The sequence below is a fragment of the Maylandia zebra genome, linkage group LG20 (assembly GCF_041146795.1).
Source record: "Maylandia zebra isolate NMK-2024a linkage group LG20, Mzebra_GT3a, whole genome shotgun sequence".
NCBI classification, from domain to species: Eukaryota; Metazoa; Chordata; class Actinopteri; order Cichliformes; family Cichlidae; genus Maylandia; species Maylandia zebra.
Genome location: NC_135186.1, coordinates 30,752,243 through 30,776,229, shown reverse-complemented (window position 1 = coordinate 30,776,229; position 23,987 = coordinate 30,752,243). Strand labels below are relative to the sequence as shown.

Genomic DNA, 23,987 nt, shown 5'->3' with positions numbered 1-23,987 from the left:
CCAGAGGCAACAGTCAGTCGACCCCACTAGAGGCCAGCCACCCTGATATTTGTCTAGAACAGTGTCCCAGGCACCCAAAAACCACCCAAACCCCAGCATTGCCATGCAGGGCCAGCACCTGCCACCACAAGCACCCCAGGCCCCACATCCCAAGACCGTTAGACAACACCTGCTTCAGTCCTCCACTGCCACTAACCGAGGTAGACACACATACACTCCAAAACCACAACCTCAGCTCTCCAGTCCCTAGAAGGCCACCAGACACCTGTAGTCCCAGAGACCACCCTTATCCATCTGCAAGGCAAACAGGGAAAAGAGACTACAGTCATCCACTAAGTAATGGAATTGATAAGTGGGGACCAGTGAGGGACAAATTCATCCAGTTGGTATTTTGAAGAGGCAGACATTCTCTAAAAACGAATGTGATCAAGAAGTACATTTCTATATTGACTGATACATAAGCTGTTTTTTGATTTCCAGTTCATGAGAATAGTTTTCTTGGCGATGGATAAGGAAGTAAGGAGTATATGTGATGCATTTGCTTCCATATGTCACCTAAGATGCACAGCTTGGGTGAGGTTGGGATACTGCAACTAAACCGTGCGGATAGCTCTTCGCATATCCTCTGCCAGAATCTCTGGACAGACCTGCAGGACCATAGAGTACATATAGTTCTCAGCAGAGTTGTCTTTGCAATAGGTGCATATTAGTATGTAAGGCCCATTTGGAACAGCCTTTGTCCTGTATGGTGTGTTCTGTAGAGAATTTTGTATTGTATAAGTTCTAAGTTGGGGCTTTTAGTCATTTTGAAGGTGTTTAAGCCTATTTGTGTCCAGAAGTTTTGATGTAGACCAATGGAAAGATCTCGTTCCCACTTCACAGTTAGGATGGAAAGTAATTCGTCAGTTTTAAACAATATCTTACACATTTTTGATAACCATTTGGGGTACAGATATTTAAAATTTTGTTACTCAAGTTGGCGTTTGTAGATTCAGTTGACTGGGATTGAATAGTTCCTGTATGATGGACTTCAGTTTCAGACATCCAAGGAATTCGCCATTGCTAATTCTGGACCATAGCGATACACAGATCCTGTCACAAACAAGGATGCAGTGGACTCAAGAGCAGACTCAATTGCTCGAACTATGTACAATTTATTGAAAGGAAAAGGAACAAGACTGGGTCTAACAGAAATCATTCGCAGGAACTGAGGGAGGCCTGAGGGCGGAGAAACGGACGTAGAACACAGGGAGAACACGGGCGGGAACTTCTGCAAACACAGGAGAAGGGTTTTACTGAATGGGAAACAATTAAAGGGCAGAGGTGAGTGGTACTAGTGGAGAGTCTTGGGCTTACTTGAAAACACCGGCTATTAGGCGGGGAAGGGGTTGCCGTGGGGGGCGTTCCAGGGATGGTTGAGAGTGTGGGGAGGCTGGTCCAGGTTCCAAGGTGTCCAGGGAGGTTGAAGTACGGGCTGGAGGGCAGGCTGAGGAGAAGATGAGTGTGTGGTCCTCGGGTTCTGGGCAGATGGGAGAACAGGACGGAAACAGAACCAGCACTGCTGGTGAGTACGACGGGTGATGAATCTGGAGAATACAGGAGACGGAGGACACATTAACCCACGATCCAGGCACACAGAGTCTGAGCATAGAGGAGGCCAGGTTTACCACAGGTGGTAGCAGGACGAACTGGCGAGGAGTAGCAGGCAGTGCTGGCTTAAAAACCCTCTAGATGGAGCCCCGGAAATTGGAAGCAGGTGATGAGCTGGCCAACTCCACCCTAGGGGACGGACAACAGGAACCTGGACCACACCCGACCAGACACTCCCACAGCATATGACAGATCCATATTTTGAATACATAAATTAAGTTTTATAAACTTTGCCTTCTAGATCTGTAATAGTGTTGCTAACAGTGAAGTTTATTTTTCTGCTAATTAATTTGGCTACGCCTCTTTGTTTTGAGTTGTAACAGGCTGAGAACGTGTGAGGGAACTGTGGAGAAGTGAGTGTGTGTACAAGATGTTTTGAACATGTGAGTCTCCTGTAGAAAGACAATGTCTGCCTGTAAGCCATTTAATCGGTTAGTAATTTTAAGCCTCTTTTCCCTGGAACCGATTCCACATACATTCCATGAGACAAACCTCGGGGTGGTCATGTTTAAACTAACTAGTGGAGTGTTGAATGTTTGCTAAACACTCATCAATAAAATACTGCAAACTGTCCAAGTCTTCTTCGCCGTCCTCCAGAGTGTTGCAGTCGATTGAAATATGCCTGTAATTCTTATTTTTATTACCTTTAAAGCTGTCAAAGAGTAAATTGGCAGAGAAAGTTAGTGACAGAAATGTTTGCAGTTAGTGGCACATTATGTCCAGTGCTGCTGAGATTTTTGTTTCATCCTGCGATATCACAGCATAGATTTCTTCACTTACCTTCCCTTAGATTAGCTCCTTTACTTCATTAAAGTTACCATATCCACTGCTCACCTTTGAGTTAATAATAGTGGAATGGCTGTTTTGAAAACTATCGGCTACATTGTAAGGTAAATACTGTGCAAGGATATCAATAGTTTTTATATTGCATATGTACTGAGGCTCAATCTGATATTTGTCCTGAGCTTTTGCTGTGTTTTAGAGTCATCTAGATGTTCAGGCAACTCAGATCTCTGATCTCTCCTAGTTCCCCAGTGGGAAGAAAAGCAGACTTCTTAAGTGACACAGCAGTGCTTTCAAAGGGGCTCTTTCTGTTATAAATAAACAGGCCAGGGCTGGCCAAGCTAGAGCTGCTCTTCCCCTCTGAGCTGCTACAGGTCTCAACACCTCGCCTGTCAGCTGTCGTCTGGGGGAACTGGCCCCTTTTTCCCCTCCTCCCTGTAGGACACTCTCAGAAATGTTACCGGAAACACATGCACTATTTTCAGACCATGCACTGCTGCAGTGTTTATGTTGTGACATGCAGCTCAGGTGGGCAAGGACTTGATGGTGTTTTTGTATTTGCCTTTTTAAGTATTCTACTACTGCTTGTGTTCTGCCCATGAGCATATAAACATTCATTGGCACATTTTTCTCACAATAAGCACACCAGGAGCTAAACCTCCAATCCAGTAAAGTCAGCTTTCTCGCTTACCGCACTGGCCTATTAAAACAGATTAGTTTAATTCCTGGCATAACTAATGGGCTGATAACTGTTAGGCAGTGTATCCATGCATTCCTTTATACCTGCACCATACCAATGCGGGGGGGGGGGGGGGGGGGGGGGGGGTTTGCTGAGCTTTTGTTCATTAATTTTGGAGTTACTCAGGACTGACCATTGAAAAAAGGAGTGGCTGTCATTCTAGGTGGTCTGTTAATGTAGCATCCTGCTGGGGTGATCATTGAAATTACTGTGTTTCTTTAGGTGTCTGTTAGGTTTTCACGCCTAGGATTATTTGGGGGGAATGTGGTCATGCTATATTATCCCAGCCACATTGGGAATGCAATATAGGTTTTGAAATCACTTACATCTACCTAAGAAAATTTGAGAAAATCAGTGTTTATGCAGTTTTTTGATGATTTGATATAAAGTCTTATGAGTATGTTTCTTCTAAACTCTCAACAATACAACATAAATAAAGAGTAAAAGTAGCAAGGCTCCAAGTCTTGTCGTTTTGCTGTCACTGAGGCTGACAAAAAGACCATTAGAGATAGGATTTCATTTAGCATTAGGCTGGGGTATCTTGTTTCACGGCTGGTTTGCAATCTCTGCTCCATGTCTGGTCATGGTGTCGCCAGGCTGACCTTTTAGCCCGAAATACAGTATGTTATCCAATTTGCGAGTGATATTGTTTTGAACCAATTCAGATTCACACAAAAAGAAAAACATTTTAACCCATGTTGAACATCTAACGATGTAGTGGAATCAGTTAGCATCAGTCACATTTAAAGCACTTGAGCAGACCAAAATAACAGGTATGAAAGGTGTAAAAGTAAGGAATATTTGTAAGCATGTATTCAGTGATGACTCCTCCATTTTAATTCCATGGGAACAACAAAGGAAAAGCTCATCACCTTTTCCAGTTGCCTACAGTGCAGATATCCTTTCTCATCCTGTTTAGCTGCACCATGTACACAAGTCTATACAGGCTGGATGCTTATTCTGACATGCCTCCCTAAACAGTGAGGGTTGGTTTAAAGGGAAAGGCGTGTGTGTGAGGCTGTGTGGCAAATGCTAGCCCGAGGCCATAGTTGCTTGCCACATGGAATGTTTGGCCCTCCTATAAAGGGATGGACATTAGATAAAAGCAACAGACTGCTGCAGAAGCAACTGATTAATAATTTTTCTTACATATTATGCTGCTTGTGCTAACATCACTGTTAAAATTTACTCACTCGGACCCTAGTGGATGTAAAAAGCATAACTAGTGTCCAAGCGTTTGTCGTCCGTCCCCCCCCCCCCCACTTTGGGAAGCTCTGCCTTAACTGGTCTTGAGCAATAGTTATCTAGGTTTTCTGAAGGTTTTTCCTTTTTTTTCATTTTCATTTTTAGTCCAGTCTTTGTACCAATCCATTTTCAGATGATTTTTATTTAGCCACTTAATGCTAATCTATGACTCATTCAAGCTACCAGAATATAACTGAAGCAGAAGATGGTCAAGCAGACACTCCGAAAAAGTGTTCAGAAATGTGGACATATGCTATTCTGGGCCCCTTCCTTCTCACTGCTATTCATCTCTTCTGAAGAAATCTGGTGTGTTTGTTCCACCCACAGCATTAGTCACTGAACACTTTAAAAAGCCAATCTGTGAATAATGTCAAAGGGCTCCTTAAACTTCCTTCCTGTCCAGTCACATTAGATTAAACCATGTAGAAATACCAATGTATTGCTGAGTGCAGAAGGGCCACATTGTGCAAGTGCTTTATCCAGTAGGGGCTCAAGCAGAGGTTTACTGTCGGAACTGGTAGTTTGTCAAATCACAGACCACTCCTACGCAGGTTAAATGTAGAAATTTGTATCATACAAACATAAAAATCCTGCACTAGTAACACAGATTTGTAGTCAAAGGTGTGCAAAGGAACAGTGCTCTTGGGCTTATCTCTTTTCCTCTTTTCCTTTCATCACTCTTTCACAACACTCAGCCAAGCATGTTGTAAAACCTCCCTCATATCTATGTTTTGAGATGAGTAGATTTAGCATCTTAATATTTTTTAACTGTAGCATGAGAATCATGTATTTTCTTTTATTCTCTCAGTAGCTTTTTTCATGTTGTTTTCTTTGTATGCACATACAACATATTTTTACCTGCTGTAGTAGACCTGATCTAGCGTAGGCCTGCTTGTTCACAACACCTATTCCTCAGATAACAATGGGTCAACTAAAGGGAGTTCAACGACTCAGCCTGCATTGGTGCCCGGTTGTGCTTGGTTGGCCCTTTTTCAACCTACCCTATCTAAAAGAAGTCAGTATGTGTCAAGCTTTCATCTACTTGAAGCTTTCTACGGTTTACATTCCATTCCTGCTTAGTACATGCTGCTACTTCAAGCCCAAGCAGATATTAGAGAGGGTAAAAGGAAGAGAAGGTGTGGTGGGTAAAGGGAGATGGAGGGTCAAGTAGGCTGAGAATTCATCTTGTGAAGGTTTTCTGCTTGCATAAAAGGTCACAACTTGGCGTTTGGATCAAATTGATTGGAATGAGCAATGCTGCCTTTTTTCCAGCTTTCATTTCTCTGTTTTTGCATATCCCAAGCTCTCATGGGAACAAAGGCTGATAGGTTGTGTGAGCTCAAGAGGTGATTTAAATGCTAAACCTGTGCTGCTGCTATCAACAAACAGTGTCAGCTGCTATCAATAAACATTTTAATGAGAGAGCATCACTTGCGGGAGACTCGTGTCTGTCATGAGCAAATCCAATTTCTTTCTCTTTTTTTTACTGTAAAACACTGGCTGTGCCTTTAAGACATTTCCTACAGATTGTCCTGCAGCTGCATCAGTGGGTTTATTAACAGAGTGGGCGAACTGAATCCCTGAAGAAATCTTCTCACGCTTCCTCTGACAGGCTTTGGATATCACTGAGATGTAACCAGGACGGGAATGCTGACGTGTGGGTGTATGATAGTGTGTGTCTGTTCATGCAAGGCCGTATTTGACCGTGTTTGTTTGCACGTGGTACCAAATGCCAGTGTTTGTGAGTTTTTTACTTATCTGCATTAGAATCAGTTTGCAGTGCTGTTTTGCCTTCCACAGTTTCACGCTTGTTATAATTTGGCATGCAGGCAGCACAATACCACTAAGTGCCAATCAGTTTTCATCAAAGGGCAGACGAGGAGGTTAATATGGGAACGTTAATGTGAAACTCATCAGCACAGAATGATGAAAATGCAAAAAAAAAATGCAAAAAACCAAAAATTGTGATGAAATGCTTGAATGATGAATAAAAGGGCTTGTAGTGCAAATATTAGCATTGGGGAGGCATTACTTGTTGAGAACCAGAGGTGATAGCAGGCCTCCAGCTGCAAGACTCAACGACAGCTGACAGTATTTCAGTCTTGAAAGGTTCTTGGCTCACTTTTTGTGTAGTGCGATCAATCGTTTTTCAAAAGGTTTTGCTTCTCACTCATTGCCGTCATCATCAGTTGTTCATGCTAAACAGCTGAAGGTCTTTATTGTCCCATGTCACCTGCCACTCATTATTCATGGATTCCATCATTTCCCTTTGCTACTACCATTTGGTTTTGTAAGGTCAATGCTGCATATTTTTAAGTAATTTATAAGTAAATATTATATGTGAAAGGTGTCCATGTGTGTTTTTGTGTGTATCTAGGCCACTTCCTGTGCGTTTATGTCGACGCCTACTTTTTTTTTTTTTTAAAGCCTAACCTGATTACCATGTCTTATTGGAAATTGAAACAAATTAATAGAGCAATGTGTTTACACAGCAAGGTACTAGAGTCAGGAGAGCTTCTGAGGTGTTTGTCCTCTGGGTGGGGTGGGGTTTGAAGAATTACAGTCCGTCAAGAGCTTTATCTCCAGGGAGAGATAACTCTAACACCACAGACATGTCTCAACCTCAAGACTCAGACTAAAGGTCAGATTAGCTTTTGAACTAGAATGGAGTGAGAGGGCGCATTCACATGGAGTTCTCAGCTCTGCCTAAGATGAGGTCGGCTGACATTCTCAAACAAGTGTGGCTCAGCATGTTAGCTTTAGATCAGGTGTGAATATGCAGCCATCTGTAAGTTTGTTCAGGGTTTTTTTTTTTTTTTTTTCACCCAAAATGGCATCCAGCATGTCCAGATCATACACCATCCCAAGGGAGTGGGAAGCGGGAGATGATCACACCAATGGTTGGCTGGTCGGTATCTCTGAAAAGAATTTGGTTAGTCAGCAGTTTGCTTTTGAAAATGGCCCGGGATTGTTGTTGTAAGGGTGTTCAGTCAGGGGAGAGAGGATTTAGGGGGGTTAGATCTAGTTATTTATTAGCTGGATCCATTCAAATGGGAAAACTACCATGACAGAGTTGGGTGGAAATAGGAACTGGCGTGCCATGCCTACTGGAAATGCCAGAGGTGGCATCCTGCCAGAGTCGTATCTAAACTTATAGCCAGCGTCTGGGCAGTCTGCATGCTGAGAGCAGAGATAATAAACCCACACTGTGCTCCAGTCAGGCCGCCATAGTAAACTTTATCAAGATGATCAGGATATGGGAATGGCTGGAAAAGCTTTGTGTCTTCTCAGTGAGGTGTCTGATGTGTCTGTCACGTGTCCTGCAGGAGGACGTTATTCTGGCTACATGCTTATTTGATTTTCTATGTGTTGTCATGCAATAAAGAGAATATTGCAAAAGAATTTGCACTTCCTGAGGCTGGTAGTCTGTAGTTTAATAATTGAGGAAAAGGTCACGTGGAATTATTCTGATGTGGACTGGGTATTCAAATCTCCCTTGAGGTGAATGTACTAACACTTTATCAAGTTCCATATTTAATAAATCTTTAGATTATGAGCAATACAGCAGGAGAACAGGCACAGTGTGAAGCAATACATTTATCCTAACATACCTCACTAACATGGCAAATTGTGGTAAACAGGATAAAAAGCCACTTTTCCTTTTTGAGCTGACATTTTATGACTTTTTGATGTTTCAATTCAATTCCATTTTATTTATATAGCCAAATCACAACAATAGTTGCCTCAAGGCACCTTACATTGTAAGGTAAAGAGCCTACAATAAAAGCAAGCACTTTGGCAACAGTTGAAAGGAAAAACTCCCATTTAACAGGAACAAACCTCCGGCGTAATCAAGCTCAGGGAGATGTGGCCATCTGCTGCGACCGGGAGATGGCAAAGAAAAAGTACTCATGTGCATCATGGGAAGCCCTCAGCAGCTTAGACCTATCGCAGAATAACTAAGGAAGGATTCAGGGTCACCTGATCCAGCCCTTACCAAACACTTTATCAAAAAGAAAGGTTTTGGTTAGAGGTGCTGGAGGGCACATGATGGTTTATTGATTGACTATTTCCTGATTCCAGGGTACAGAGTCAGTTTTGAAGGACTAGTTGTGGTATGTGGCATATATTTTTAGCCTGGAGAACAGAGTGTAAAGGATACTTTAACAGATTAGTGTCATTCTGATCTGAACTTCAGCTGTTTTTTCTGGCTTTCGGAAGTACGTTTTATTTGTGTGTGTGCCTGTGTACTTACGCAGGTATTCCTGTGCTTGTCATTGGATTTGGAGTCAGCTGTGAATTTCGTCGCATTAACATTTACATGAGGAAAAAACATAAACGCCATGTTTTGAATTTAAGCGAGTGGACTGAAAAAAATAGAACTTAGATGTCGTGAACTTTTATTTGCATGCTGTTAAAAGAGATAATAAAAGATTAAAGTAAACAGATCACAATGCCCCATTTCCCATTCCAGCTTTTGTTTTCTCTGCACAATTCCAGAGCTCATGTATAGCACTGGGTGTAACCCTTTTCCCAAGAGACTTTAACCCTTATTAATCACTCTGTGTTTACTGCAGGTGACACAGGCCTCCAAGGTATGGGGAGAGGTTCCTCTGCCAGAAGATTTGGAGGCAGAAAAAACTGTCCAGGGATCTCAGAGTTTACTGGATGATGATGAGGACTTTGCAGCTGATGAAGCGTCAGGAGGTGGGTTTGGTAAAAGCTGAATAACCACAAAACAACAGCTGCTCTTAATTCACACCACTTATGCTTTCAATATAAATTCTTAAGATTGTTAACCCACGCCAAAACAGAAAATCGGTAAATATTTGTTCAGAGATTCGTCTTATAGTGACTTGCGAGATTCCGACTGTTTAAGGGGAATATAGATCTCCAGGAGATTTGGTGCACTACTTTAAATATAATTGAATAAAGCATGTTTTCTTCACCTCAAATTGGCACATTGACCTATACTTCTGTTTCTCTCATTCCAAAGACCAGCCCAGTGGAGAGGAATATGGAAGCACACCGTGGCCTGATAGCACAAGTAAGTGAAGAGACAATCTTGTGGATCTAACAATCCACTCTGACAGATTTTGTTTACATGCAGTGGATCACTCAGCCCTCTAAAGCTCCCCCATCTGCAACTCTGACGTGCACCAGTAGCACCGTGTGCACGCGCGTGTGTCATTGCGTGCATTTGTGCATGCACACTTGTGCATAATGTCTGTCGGTGCCTGAGTGATGATACCTCCACATCCTGCTACATCCTCTCCTCCCTCTTCGCCAGCTTGCCAGACTCTGGTCATAACACAGGGCCTTGGCTTTATCTGTGAGACATAAACATCTCCTCTTTCATCCTTTTAACCATTGGCGAAGGTGACAGCACAATAAGATAAATAAACGCCCAATGAACAATAAAAACTGCGGGAAAGCACCTCTACCCCATTATTTTTATTCAGACTTGTATTCTGTTCAAGGAACACACTATATCACCGCACATAGTTTCAGAAAATAATAATGCAGGAACCATAATAAACTTTGCATGATGGTCTGACTCTTTAATCATACCTAAAGTTTACGTGTGCCGCTGTTCTTGGTCCGTGTTTTATAGTTTTTACAATCCATGGGTTGCTTTTCATTGCAGACAGCAAAATAAGTAAGAATTACTGTTACCTGACCTTTTCACTGAACATGTGTGCATGCTACTCAGGGTTAGCCACAAAGGATGCCTTAAGAGTATTACCTAGTAGCATACTATATTTAACTGCTGAGCTGTGATGTTGTAGCTAAATTAATGCTCGACGTCAAAGGATAACTGGAATCGCATCGTAGATATCCATTGCTCAGGTTTTGATTTATAGTTCACCATGAAACTTCACTGATCGATGGCATCCTATATGTGCTTTAATTTTATTTCCCATAATTATAGTGTTAACACTCTATTTTGTGACAGCAATGAGTTAGGTCCAAGCATTGCCCAAAGTTGCCATTTCTCACTTTAGATTAGTAAGTACTCTCGTTTAGTAATGACTGCTGACTGCTTGTCTGCATGTGCAAACATGACACTCCCTGAATCCACTAGGAAATTGCATGCAATCGGAAATCACAGGTACAAGGGAGCTAATAGGTTAAAGTTCTTTTAATTTTAGTTCTCACATGACACTCAATTAGCTGAAGTCTTTAGATCTACATACACTATATGTAAAAGATAGAAATTTGCTGCCATAACTTCAGCCATTTTGATCTGGGTTAGTAGTATGGCTGTGGCCCTAAAGCATACCATAACTTATCATCCTGTTTGACTGTAATGAGGACCAGAATTTATGAAAAGAACATTAAATTGTATTCAGTAATACTATAGATTCAAAAGTAGATTCCATATGAAGAGCCAGTGAACTAAAAGGTCATGTCCAAAAGACTCTGACACATTATGTTTTGCAACAATTCGTGGAGCTAATTACATCAGGGCACAATAATTGTTTTGGTAGCAAGCTAGCATAAGAGCATCATGTGGTTCACTCACAGAAATAGCAATTCTGCCTGGCCTCACAGAATCTAGGCCAGTTAAAGGTGCCAGAGGATATTTTGACACGGCTAGCATTAATGTGTGTGGTGTTGACATCATGTGATAGCAGCAGATTAGTCTAGCAACGCTTAACTGACTGTTGAATCACTTTTTGACTCAACCTTCAGTATTTGTTTAGTGTTGACTGATTGAGACATAGTTAAAGGGAATGCATTTTTACCCCATAAACACAGTTTGCCGCTTGTTTCAGCCTAAGTTGTACTCCAGCCTTCTGCAGCACACTGAGCTGCTCTTATAATGAGAATGGCAGAAAGATTTGTGTGAGAAAAAATATCTAAAAGTCATAAAAGACAAAGCAAATCAGTGTTCTGTTCACAGTACAGGATGAGAAAATATATTTCCATTTGTGTGTGTTAACATTTTGAGCGTGAATGAGTCAAGAACAGTCCCAAGTACTCTGGTTCCATAAACTTCCTTGCTTTTGTTTTCACATAGAGGTCAATTTTCTTTTAATGTAGCTGTTGAAAAGAAAGTTGAGATTATTTGGTGCTTTCTTAATTATATTGCCTTATCTCAAAGGTGCCTGGACACATTTGCATTCTCCCCAGTATGACCATGGTGGTAAGATTAGTGTAGTCAGACTAGCGCCATATATAGATCTGAGTAAATCTGCCTTGGGAAGGAAATTCTGTTTCCTGTGCTGAATCCTGAATACTTTGCTGAGTGTCTCTGTCCTGTTGGCTGTCCAGACAATTCACCCAAGCCTGTGCCTTCCTTCCCCCTCCACTTCTGTAAATGGCGAGACGCTGGTGGTACAGATGCCCCCATTATGCTTTGTATCCTGTTGTGTGACTGTTTGCTGATGGTGGTTAAGGAATTTCCAATTCCCTTTGTCTCAGACATGTAAAATGAATCCCTGCAAAACATCTGGAATTGAAACTGCTCTTAAATAAGAGCTATTGTGAACCGTCTTCTGTGTATTGTTGCTCTTTGTCTCCCTCTTAATCATAGTCTGCAATCTTTTCCAGAGATATGGAAACTGTGTCCCATGTCCTCCTAACCTTTCATCGTGACCTCTAAACTCAGAGTCCCAAAGAGATTTCTTTGGGACTCTGAGGAGGTAAATCCAGCTTATCTGCTCTGTGAGAGCCTTTCCTTGTTTCACTGGCTCCATTACAGACATTCCCAGTGTTCTAAGGATATTGGCCACTTTGTTTAGGACATAAGGAAACAAAGGTTACCAGGCCACTCGCTTGTAATAGTGTAGTAATTGGCGAAAGGCCGCTGGGGTTACGCTCTGCACAGTGTTTATTTTGGGTAAAAAGCTTGAGAATTATTATTTTTAAATATACTTATACCAGGGTGAAAAAACATGGCAGACCACTTCTTTTTCTATATAAATAAATAAAGGTAATTAACCATTACTAAAAATAAGGTTTATGCCCCAGCTTAACAGTACTAGTAATCAGCAAAATATATTTTCATTATTTTCTAGTGGTTAATTCACTATGTTGTTGTAAATATGTATGTAAGTTGTTGTTATCCAAGAAAAAATAGTAAAGCACATTGTTTGGAGCACCTCGGAGGTTATCACTGTTGCCTGAGTTCCACTCCACCTGTGTGGAGTTTGCATGTTCTCTTATGTCTCTGTGGGCCAGGTACTCTGACTTCCTCCCACGGTCCAAAGACATGCAGTTAGTGGGGTTGAGTTTATTGGTAATTCTACTAAATTTCCCATATGTGTGAATATGAGCACAAATGGTCGGCCTCTCTTTGTAGCACACTGGCAGCACACTGGCAACCTGTCCAGGGTGCACCCTGCCTCTCGCCCTATAAAAGCTGGGATAGGCTCCATCCCTCCCCCACGACCCTGATAAGGATAAGTGGAAGAGAATGCAAGGATGGACTATTAGTTTTTGATTAAAATGCAGAATAACAAATAATATTTGTTTTTAGTAGTTGAATATTATGCTTGATTAATTTCTGACTTCTCAGAGAAGTCCAGCTACAACCCCCCTCCACCTCAGCTCCTTTTTTAAAAAACTTTATCAGTGTCTGTTGTCTCTTGTTCCTGTTTTGTACTATGCTGCAGTCTTATTCTCCACACCTCCACAACTTTCCATGTATGCGCATGAAAAGGAAGGGAGGTGCGCTCTTTCCACCTTGTGCTTTCCACAGATGCAAGTGGAAGGCATTTGGTGTAGGTCCCAGTGCAGTCCCATAGTAGACCAACTTCAACCGTAATATGTCCCATTAAGTACATTTCTCATTGCAATGGTTCAGGAACATGTCAGTATTATAGTGTATTGTATTTGTCCAAGTAGCCTCCTTTTAAAGAAGTCTTGAGATGTACTCAGAAATTATATAATATTTTTTTTTATCTTTTGCTGTGCAAAAAAAAGAAAAAAAAAAGGAAAAGACAACAACATATTAAAAATAGAAGAGATAAGCAATACATGTCAAAGTCACTCTGTCAACAATCCTACTAGCTGTCATTCTTTTTCTTTGTGTTTTGTTAGTGCAAGTGGTGAAAAGATATGTCAGTGTAAACATGATAAACAGCATCTCAGCCCTGAGAAACTCAGATGGCTTCTAGCTATTGTCGTGCTGAGATTGCTATACATCAATATCTAATGCTGCTGTCTAAACTAGCTCTCTCATCCATTGTTTAAATAAGCTAGACAAGGACTCACCTGTCATTGGCGTTCGATCTACATGCTGTGATTTGTGTGTGTGTGCATGTGTGTGTGTGTATACTGTTGACACTGATGTGAGTAGAGGGAGACTCACAGACAGGGTACTGCATTCCTGTGTAGCCTCACCTGGCTTTGCTTCTAATCATTTACTAGTGAGCGCTTACTGAAAAAAACACGACATAGGTTTGGATTCCTCCGTTATCTGTCAAATTGAGCAGATGTTGCACCATTAGTGGACAATACATCAGGGTAATGTAGCTTGTCTTGTCAGTTTGGCCTGAGCAGTGCCAGGCCACCCACTCAGTTTCATGCTTTTTCATGGTCAGCTGGTATGTGTGTCTCAGTGGCACTGCCTGTGTGTGTGTTTGCAAGAGTGTGTCAGATACACGGAGCCTCTTGGGCACTTACACAGAGGGACAAACGCTGGCAGCTGCAGTTATTTTGCTGAGATCTTTGTTGTTGTACTGCTGGAGCCCTACAAGGAGGTCACGCACTTGAAACAGAATGTTGTGGACAGGACAGTTGTAGGAGCAAACGAACGTTGGTGCTGCAGTTTTAAACGACACGTTTGGACTAACCTTTGTCTTACCTACTCGTCTCAATCAGTGACAAAAGCTTCTATCCATTCATAAGCAGCAGATTGTCACTCTGACTGTGTGCAATTCATTTTGGGTGGGCATAGTTCTGAAAGACTCCTGCTGAATGATCTTAGTCACTAACTTGAGCTCTATTACTGCACCTAGCCCTGTGATCCTACACTCTGTTGTACCAATAACAAATGAGTTGCCTTGGAGAGCTGGCTTGTGCCACTCCTCTTTAGGAAAGAGATTTTTAGGGTTTCGTTCAAAGAGAGCTTATCTGCCTGCTGGAGTGATTTTCTTTTTCCTCTCTCCAGGAAGGACTTGTACTTTATATCTCTGTGCATTTTGATGAGCTTAAAAATAAGCTACGATACGTCATAAGTGAGTAACTTACACTTGTGCTAGCAAAATGTTTAATTGTGCTGCAGACCAAATACTGAATTAAAGTGGTTATTGGCTGGGTATTCAATTGTCCTGTGGTTTTCCCAGATATGAGTTCATTTGGATAAAGCTCCACAGTTGATTAGTGGCTTCCTGGTTGCACCCTAGAGAGTATCTATATTAAATAATACCACTCCCGGGACTAATTAAGTTCTTAACTAGTTCTTCTTCTGTTGCTGACAATTCATATACATCCACTGGCCCCCCAAAACAGAGGGAAATCACATAAACTGGTGTAACAAAAGTCAGTGGAGGCCAAAATAATGTATTCTGGCTGGATTCAATCAAAGTTAAAATTTTAAACCACAAGATAATGCAGCTTGACATGAGACACACTCTACTGAGTGTATTACCCCATGTGCCTGCCTGGGGCATCAGTGAGCTGCTGGACAGTCTGTGGCACTATTTACACAATGCCCCAGAGGTTCTCATTTGGATTCAAAAATATTTGCTTGATCCAGGCATTGCCTGCACACTCTGGTCACATGACGCTGTGCCAGGAGGAGCATGGGGCCCAGAAATTCTGACAATGATTCTGAGGATTTCATTCTTGTACCTAGCAGAAGTTTGACCCTCCAAGGATATTCCTTGCCAGACCATTACTGACCCACTGCCAAACCAGTCATGCAAGATGATGTTGCTGATATCCCCAGACTCTTTTTTTACCTGTCACATGTGCTCAGTGTGAACCTGTTCTCATCTTTGAAATGAACAGAGTCACAGTGGAAGACCTACCATTCTTCTGTTAGGGTTAGGGTCCCGATCGTCAGTCAAGCTTTGTGGTGCTGGTTCTGATTCTCTCCATGAGCAGTTTGGTCAGAAACATGCAGATCAGTAGCTTGCTTAAGGTCATTTTCTAGGGTCCTGACGGTGCTCCTGCTGCCCCTGACCCAAAGAAGCCGATACTGTCCATCTGCTGCATTGATGCCATTCTATGCCCCTGTCCATTGCACTTTGTGTATCCATCTTCAAGCATCTCCTCCACACTCTTAAGACTGTGTCTCAGTGGTGTTAAGGACACTAACAAAAGGATAAAGTATACAAAAATCAGTCTAGACGGATAAGGAGAGAGCAATGGTCTGTGGCCACCACGTACAAAACCATTCCCTTTTTAGGGATTGCCTTGCCCATGACCCTGAATTGGATAAGCGGAAGAAAATGGATGTAGTTGTCTTGTTGTTTCCTCTCCATTGCACCTGTTGTCACATTCATTTGCCTCAGAGCGAGTGAAATGGATTCACAATTGTTTATGCTTCGTAACTGGACACATTGATGTCCCTGAAGTGTAACCGACTTCAAGTTATACTATGAAGATTGAGTGTTGTCTTAATTACTGTATTTTGAGCAATATACTTACTTTATGTTTCTCCTGTTGGGTAAAAGATCCATTTAGTTTGTTGTATTTTCAAATATCTCTCTATCCAGCCTCTTACACAGTGAGCACTGTCTCAGTAAGTGACCTCAGCCCGATCAACCCACAACAGAGCAGAGAGTATTAACAAATCTGTTACCTCCTCCTCTCTGGCTTCCACTCTTTTTCTGTTTCTGACAGTGATCACAGCAGATCAGCAGACTTTGAAGTAGCAAATGCTTCATTAGCCTTAATTAGTTTGGGTCACTATTCTTGTGGGAAACCTCATGTCATTTGGGTAGGGCATGTTTTCTCTCAATTGTTTCCTGGCTGGGCATTTTAGACTTGAAGAAATGCTCTTAACTCTTAACACAGTTTTTTTCTTTTTGTAAACTCTGCCTTCTTCTAAAATATATGCCACAACTGCAGTAACGTGTGTCAGAACCCTCATGGTTTTTGCATGTGCAGCTGTACAACAGCTGGATCCAGTATACTCACTCAATTATGAAGGAGATCTTGTTTACTACTGTTTGTTGAAGTTTATGGAGTGGACTCATATTTATCTGGAGAGGAGCATAAAAAATCTCTCTTGTTAGTATAAAGTGCTTGTGTGGAGCATTTTAATACATTTTAAGGGTGCTTTTGTTTACAAGATAGTGAATAGATCCTGTAAATGGTTTGTAAATCAACCTTTGTACTTGGATCTCTTTCTTGAAACAACCAAAAGGCCTCCTCACTTGACATTTCATAGCACGCCCCAAGCAGAATGAATGAGTCACCACGAAAAAGAACGTGGTCATTGTTGCCCATGCCAGTGGAGAGAACTTAGGGTAAAACCAGTTAAAACTCTTTTAATGGTGCTCAGTTCTTCCATTTAAAAAGGAAAACAGGAAACAGCTCCTCCCTGCATTACTGCAGTGCCAGGGTGGATGTATGTGTCAGACAGCTGAGATGTGAAGAGCAGGATGTGGAAGTGTGCGCTTTGTTTGTAAAGTATTCTCTTTGTGTTGAAAGACTGAGGAAGAGGTTTGTCTAAAGTTATGGCCCCTCACCTTTTCTCCTCGTCACTGTCATGTAAAGAGATTTCCTTATGTGTTTCCTGGCAGACACTGGTTAATAAAACCACACGCCTCCTGCAGCCTCTGTCCCATGAAGCAGTATCCACAACATTTAGATGGTAATGATTAGTGGGACTGTTGATCACAGCAAATCGATGGTGACATTTCCAGCTTCTCATGAAACTATGTTGGGATTTTTTTGATTTTTTGTTCTGCTACCACTGTAATATGTCTGTTTCACATAATCGTAGTGGCTCTTCTTGATTTCCTGTTTCTGTTACTACAACTTTTTCTCTTTTCAATTCTCCTACTTATTATCTCTCTCTGTTTTCTCTCTCCCTGCATTTGTTTCCCTGTCTAACTTTCCTGAAACTTTAACCTCTCTGCACCTGCCTGGCTAACTTCATTTGTTTCCCTTGTTCTTGTGTTGCTTTCCTTGGTTGACCTTTGACCTCTGGCTCATGTTTGTGCCGTGTTGACCTCCCCGTCACGTCTTTTCCCACTATTGCTTGCTCTCTGCTGCTTGCACTTCATTTCTTGCTATAGCACATTGGTTGGATTCTTCATATCTGAGGAACATACAGAACCCAAGTGAGCACGACCAAAGTAAGTCCTGACGCACCTCTTTCTTAACACTTTGTTTTTCTCTTGTTTCTTGTCTTTGGCACACTCTGCTTTCACCTGTTCCATTCAGTTATGCACGGTCTTTTCCAAACACACTCTCAGATAACATTCCAAGGAAGACTCAGCTGGGGCATGTAGTGTCTGAGTCCAGCTGGTTTGTTTTTCCAAATGTCTTACAGGCGTTTCCCAATGATTTCCGATGCTATGGAAAATTATGTGCTTTTTCCATCATGTAACAGAGTGACAACATTTCCATTTCTTGCTAAAAATGTCTTTGAAATGACGTTACCATGACACTTGCAAAATGTACTCCATGCTTTCATTTTAAAATTGCTCTTTGAAATATCAGCCTCATGTTGGTGGTTCAACTCCAATGCAACAAACCAGGTCTTATACTAAGTAGCTATAACACAAGTATGAAAATGAGCCTTTTTTATATATAGTGGTGGTTTTGATCTCTACATTGCAAGCTGTGGATGAGCAGGATGGGGAGAGCTTAATAATGAAGCCAGAATTAAGTCCCTAGATTTCCCCACAGGGCAATAAATGGACTTGGAAACAGAGGTTTTGGCTTGTTACCAGCGAAGGGGTTAAGTAGGAGCGGTCGTGTCTACGGGAGTTAAGATGAGAAAGAGACAGCTGGCAAATGGAAATATAGGCAGAAAAACTAGGGAGGAGATTGAGATGAGAGAGAGCAAAATCCCATGTAGGGGAGTTACTAAAGATCTTTGTTGGCGTTATTAGAGCATTGTGGTTTGGGCCTTGTTCTTATAGAATCTGGCTCTCCCCCACATGTTTTGGAAATGGCTTGACTGGTGCTGGGCGCAGCCTCGGGGGTTGAAGGTCAAACCCAGCGTGGCTGGGGTTTAAAGGCCAGGCTGGGCTCATTGCTCAATCAACTCTTTGTCTTCTGCGTAGCCCTCTGAGTGTTAGAGGGGCCCATTGCACAAAGCTGCCACAGTTCTACTGAACAGCTTTAATCGCCAAATAAGTTTATGAATTAAAAGTATGGAATGTTACTTTTCCACACTTTTTTTCTCTCTCCCACTCGTCACATCTGTTCTCACAGTTTCATCACCTTTGATGGTGGTGGCGCTTGGCAAAGGGGATTTCCCCCTTGCTGAAAGCAGCAAGTTGCCCACAGGAGCTCTTGGAGTGAAAGAGGCCCTCGTTAGCAGTATGGCACAACTCGGTGCTCTAATCAAAGGATCTCAGGCAGTCCCATTATTCTGTTTTTTGCGGCAAGCTCGGAGAGAAATGGGGCTTCAAGCCACTGTTGACCTGGCAGCAAGTACCCACTCAAGTGATTAGATTATATATGGGTCAAAAGAGGCGCTTTGATGAGCAACTTTGATGTTGCTTGTTTTCTGAGACCATATTCAGGCCTAACAATTGGTCCTATAAATCTAATAGTAGCAGTCTGAAAAGCGAGCACACCAGGTTGTGCTAAAGCCTGCAGTGCTGTTCTTACTTGTTCCCCTTACTGTTTTCTTAGGCAATGCTCAGTTTACTTTGACATAAAAGGTGCTTTTCTCGCCAGGAGTTGGACGTCTTGTTGTAACACCGATGTGTAGAAGGAAAATGGGACTTAGCGGCATAAAGTGAGGAAAGCTCTTAAACACAGTGACTGCACAGCCTTTATGTGAGACACGAAATCTATAACTTTTAATTAGGTAGCTGCTGTTAAGCATGATGTACATCTGCTGCCAGTGTGAATGTCTAGTGATGTGCAATTATCCAAAGAACAAGGAAAGGGTGAAGAAAATTATATACACCAAGACTGGGTATAGCGGCTGCACACAGTAGGTGTGTATGTGAGCAGATTTATTGTTTTATGCATATTTGGGCATGTATGTTTCTAACTAGAGGCTGAGCAGATGCCTACTTAGAACATGACTCTTTGCTTTTGGCACGGCAAATAGCATCTCACTGCAAGAAACAGTACAAATATTGACTTCCTCCCTAAATCCACACTACCAGCCTAAAATCAGAGGTTGGCAAGCCCATCCTAACAAAGTGTTGGCAGGAGTGTGAGAATGGGGCACCCCGCAGGCGCAGGCTATTTTAAGTTTCATGGCTAAGCCTGTGACATTGTAATCATAATATTATAGCGAATATTTCCCTCAAAACGAGTCGCACATTATAGTTGTTTTGTACAAGAGGGTATATCAACAATTTGAGAATGTTTCAAAAGCCTTTAATGCAGCTAATTTCCCCGTTAAATTACAGTGAAGTACTGGCAGAAGCTATTATTTTACAGTGTGGCTCCTATAATCTACCACAAGTGAAGAACAATTGCTTTGCTGGATGCTTCTACAGAATTTTGTTGTTATCTATCCGGATGCCATTATTGTTTTTGTTTCTCCTGTAATCATCACAAGCTATTGTTGTAAAATATATGAATATACTGTGAATCATTTTCTGAAAACATTGCACATGGTTTGCAGGATCTCAGTCTGCATGCTCTCACCTTTTAACATGAAGCTTTCTTAAGCTATGTGAAAACCCCTAAAGTCCTTGCACGGTATCACCACCGGAATGTCTGTTATGTTCTCAACCCTGTAAAACCTCATTTAAATAAATGTCTACTTGCTTGTGTTGCATAAAAACTCGATTTAACTGCAGCTTCTGTTTGCCACACATTTGAATGCAAAGTGTTCTGTTTTTAGCTGCTGAACTACATGAACAAGGAGTCTAAGTAGGCCATTGATGTAATCCTCTGACCCCTTACACTGCTCTCCAGCCTTCCTGCCTCATGCATGTATGACTTGAGGAGGGAATGTTGAGGCCTTCTTCTAGAGTCATTCACAGAGGATCCTCTTCTTCTTCCTCCACAGCTGCTGGCACAGTATTGATGGTGACTTTACTCCTACTGACCTTCCAAGTCTGTGATATCATCAGCATTCAGTCAGGAGATCTGAAGCAAACTTTTGGCCCTGTTATATTGAATGTCACGAGTATTATGTGTATTTGTAACTCATTTCTATCATGTGTCTCTATTTAAATATGCTTAAAAATGTTAGATTATTTATGTTCCATGTCTGTGACCCACAGAATAGTTGATAGTACAATTTAATGGTTATTTTTCAGTATGTGGAGGAGTGTGACTGTGTCAGTGTGTGTCGGTTGTTGGCCACAGACACAGTCACAGTTGAGATATAGAAATAGATGCTGTAATTTGTATGTGGCTTTCACTTAAGCCGCAGTCGTGCTTTTCAGTTTTTACCTCCTGAAACATTTAACCAGAGGTTTTCCTGAGGAAAGGAAGTTCCAAACAGTATCCCACATCACAGTGACCGTGACTACAGTGACTTGAATGCAGCTTATAACATGCACACCTGACAATAGTTGGATATTAATGTGCAGTTTAACTAACAGATAATTCTCCCCACTTTGTGTTTCTAGTTTATTACAGAGCTTCTGTCAACTTCACCTCCCTGGTCTACGGTCCCGAATACGAAGAAATCTTCTCTCGTGAATTTATCGAGCTTTCTGAAGCAGTGGTGGACACGGTATGTCCTGTTCTCATAAACTGTGCTAAATAGCGCTCTTGTACAGTATCATAAGACTGTTACTGCCTTATATGGTGAAAGACATTTTATTTATGACTTTGCTAATTTAAGAATGTGTGACTGTGTGTCTAAAAATTTATTTTTCCTCCACAGCTCGAGTCAGAGTACAACAAGATTCCAGGTGTCCAGACAGTCAGTGTGATCCTTGTTAAGTAAGAACATACACAATATTATTTAAATATTTATTTGTGACACTTAAAGTAGCTTTATTTTGTTGTTTGGATATTTTTTTACCTTGCCAGGTGATATTTCTTCTTGTTTTTCCGTATTACCCAAGGCCAGTAGGCCAGCAGCATTGTAGACATTCAGTCAGTAATACAGGAGCAATAAGTAAGTCCTTTCTAGGACAGCCAAAGAGGACGCTTTTAACAAGCTTTATTGTTTAACATATGCGGTGCATGCCACACAGTCTGTAGGCTCAGCTGGCCTTCTTTTGGTCTTTGCAGAAAGGAGATAAGAGAGGATGGCGTTGATGTATTTGTGGAAATAGATGTGGGATCTGAATACAACGCCAATGAGGAACAGATCCGCAGCGTGCTGTACAACGTGGTGAAGGAGGGAGCAATTGCTTCCTACAGCACTTCGGTCCAGGGCTTTCAGTTCAGACGGCTTGGAGTAGGTAAGACCTCAAGAAGTACTGAAACAGGTGCCACTGTTACCCAAGAGTTTGCTGTATACTTACAGCAGATGAAGATTTACCAGCGGGGTAGGCAGTTACCTTAACATTTCCCTCTGGTTTATAGCTGAACCTTTGCCTTCAGCGGAGCATGTAGCAGACCCAGGTTTGTATTTTGCCATGCCTGTTGCATGGTGAGTTAGAAACTGTAGTGCATTTAGAAAGAACAGTTGAGCATTTGTGTCTTTAATTTGATGTGTACAAGTCCCGTTGTCTGAGGAATGTTTTGCATGGAAGCACAGAAGTGTGAAGCAGACTTTGAGTCTACTTCTGAGTTTAGTCTTTGAAGTCCAGTAGTGCCCAATGAGTATAAAGTATATTTGCATGGCATGAGTGTGATTAGGAATGCAGCTTTTTAAATTTTTTTGCCATCAATTCCACAAAACTCTCTATACAGACATGGCAACTAATAGAGTTAAATGGTGACTTTATCTTTTATTTGTTTATTCAGGTGACAGCATTGTCATTCATCTGTCTGTCTCGTTTTGCTGTCTTTGTGTGTCTGTGTGTCGAATCTATTCTTACAAAGTATTTGTAGCCTGTGTTCACTGTAGTGTAGTGTTTGTTCAATCCAGTCTTTATTTGTGCGTTATTAAGCCTTTCTTGTCCAGTCTTGTATTTATTTCTTATTGTGTATCAAATATGTCTGTTCTATTTTTTTGTATCCATCTAGCCATGTCTAATCTACTCTTTGTCATTTAGTTTGTGTCAATCTCTTTTTTTTGTGTTCTTCAGTCTAGTCTGTCCAGTGTTGTCTTGCCCGCCTAATGTAATCTGTCTAATGTGTTATTGTATAGCTGCCATGTTGGTTTGAACCTATGGTATATTTTATGGTTACCAGAACACAAACACTAATGAAAATCTTGTAATGTTCTTGAAAAGCTCCCTAATTATCACAAGCTTTCAGATTTTGGTAATATTTTCAACACTTCTGAGTTGTTCTTTCTGCAGTAGAGTTCCAGGAGAAGTTTTTAAAAAAAAATTAAATGAAATATTTAAAAAAAAAAATGTTAATTGTGTTTTAATATGACGTTAGGTAGTTTTTTGGCTGTACCATAGTCAACGCTTGCATGTCTTTGATCCTTCAACATCCCCCTCCCCCTGCTTCCCCTCTGCATCTCTAACAGTAACCCCCAGTGTGAGACCCTGCATGCCAGATGAGCACAGGTGTGGTGATGGGACATGTATCCTAATGGAATACCTGTGTGACAACCGACAAGACTGCAGAGACATGAGTGATGAGCTCAATTGTGGTGAGTGGCCTCATTGTGACTGGTTGGCAGTTTAACATGATCAGTTATATGCTGGAGTAATGGCTGTTTGATGTGTGGGACAGTAATTAGCACCTGTGTACATCTTTGCATAGGCCTAATGAAAGAGTTGTGTCATACTCAATAGGGCCGATTATTCCGATCATCACAACCCCTGCCACCACAGTCGATACAACCCAGAAGGTAGTGCGTCCCCCCGGCCAACCTGGACCCTGCAGAGTGGATCAGGCTACATGTCAGACTGGAGAGTGTATACCTCGTGACTATATCTGTGACGGTCAGCGGGACTGCCCAGATGGAAGCGACGAGTTTAGATGTGGTGAGTAACGCAGCCCTGTACATGCGAACAGTCCCAGAGAGCAACATGATCCCTAATCAGCCTCTTGCCTTTTTTGCAGGTACTCCATCTCCCTGTGAACCCAACGAGTTCAAGTGTAAAAATGGTCGCTGTGCACTCAAACTTTGGCGCTGCGACGGAGACAATGACTGTGAGGATAACTCAGATGAAACCGACTGCCGTAAGTCTCCGTTTCTTTTGTGAGACAGTAAAAATCTGTCTTAAAGGAATAAGTAAAGCTCCCTTACCTCTCTGATGTCCGTCTCTTAAATTTAAACAACAATATTAAATCTAATTTTGGATTTGTTAAGTCATCTTATTATTTCAAATAATTGTGTGGGTGGCATGATAGTGCAGTGGTTAGCCCTGTCTCCTCAGTGCGAAGGTTCTGGGTGCAAATTCCACCTGGGGTGTTTTGTGTGACATTTGTATTT

The 23,987-nt window shown here is 41.7% G+C and overlaps 1 protein-coding gene across 12 annotated transcripts in view; it reads left to right on the top strand.

Annotated features, from left to right (window-relative positions):
• Positions 1 to 23,987, top strand: part of hspg2 (heparan sulfate proteoglycan 2) — a 96,707-nt gene that overhangs the window by 20,538 nt on the left and 52,182 nt on the right. For 9 of the 12 annotated variants that reach the window (XM_076878092.1, XM_076878093.1, XM_076878099.1 and 6 more), the window contains exons 2-11: positions 8,995 to 9,124; positions 9,414 to 9,464; positions 17,620 to 17,679; positions 21,103 to 21,209; positions 21,363 to 21,421; positions 21,716 to 21,888; positions 22,013 to 22,051; positions 23,073 to 23,198; positions 23,344 to 23,535; positions 23,615 to 23,734. In XM_076878092.1, coding sequence (XP_076734207.1) covers positions 8,995 to 9,124; positions 9,414 to 9,464; positions 17,620 to 17,679; positions 21,103 to 21,209; positions 21,363 to 21,421; positions 21,716 to 21,888; positions 22,013 to 22,051; positions 23,073 to 23,198; positions 23,344 to 23,535; positions 23,615 to 23,734 — 1,057 coding nt within the window. The remainder of the gene's footprint in view (positions 1 to 8,994; positions 9,125 to 9,413; positions 9,465 to 17,619; positions 17,680 to 21,102; positions 21,210 to 21,362; positions 21,422 to 21,715; positions 21,889 to 22,012; positions 22,052 to 23,072; positions 23,199 to 23,343; positions 23,536 to 23,614; positions 23,735 to 23,987) is intronic. The other 3 variants (XM_076878095.1, XM_076878103.1, XM_076878098.1) reach the window with 2 other exon arrangements.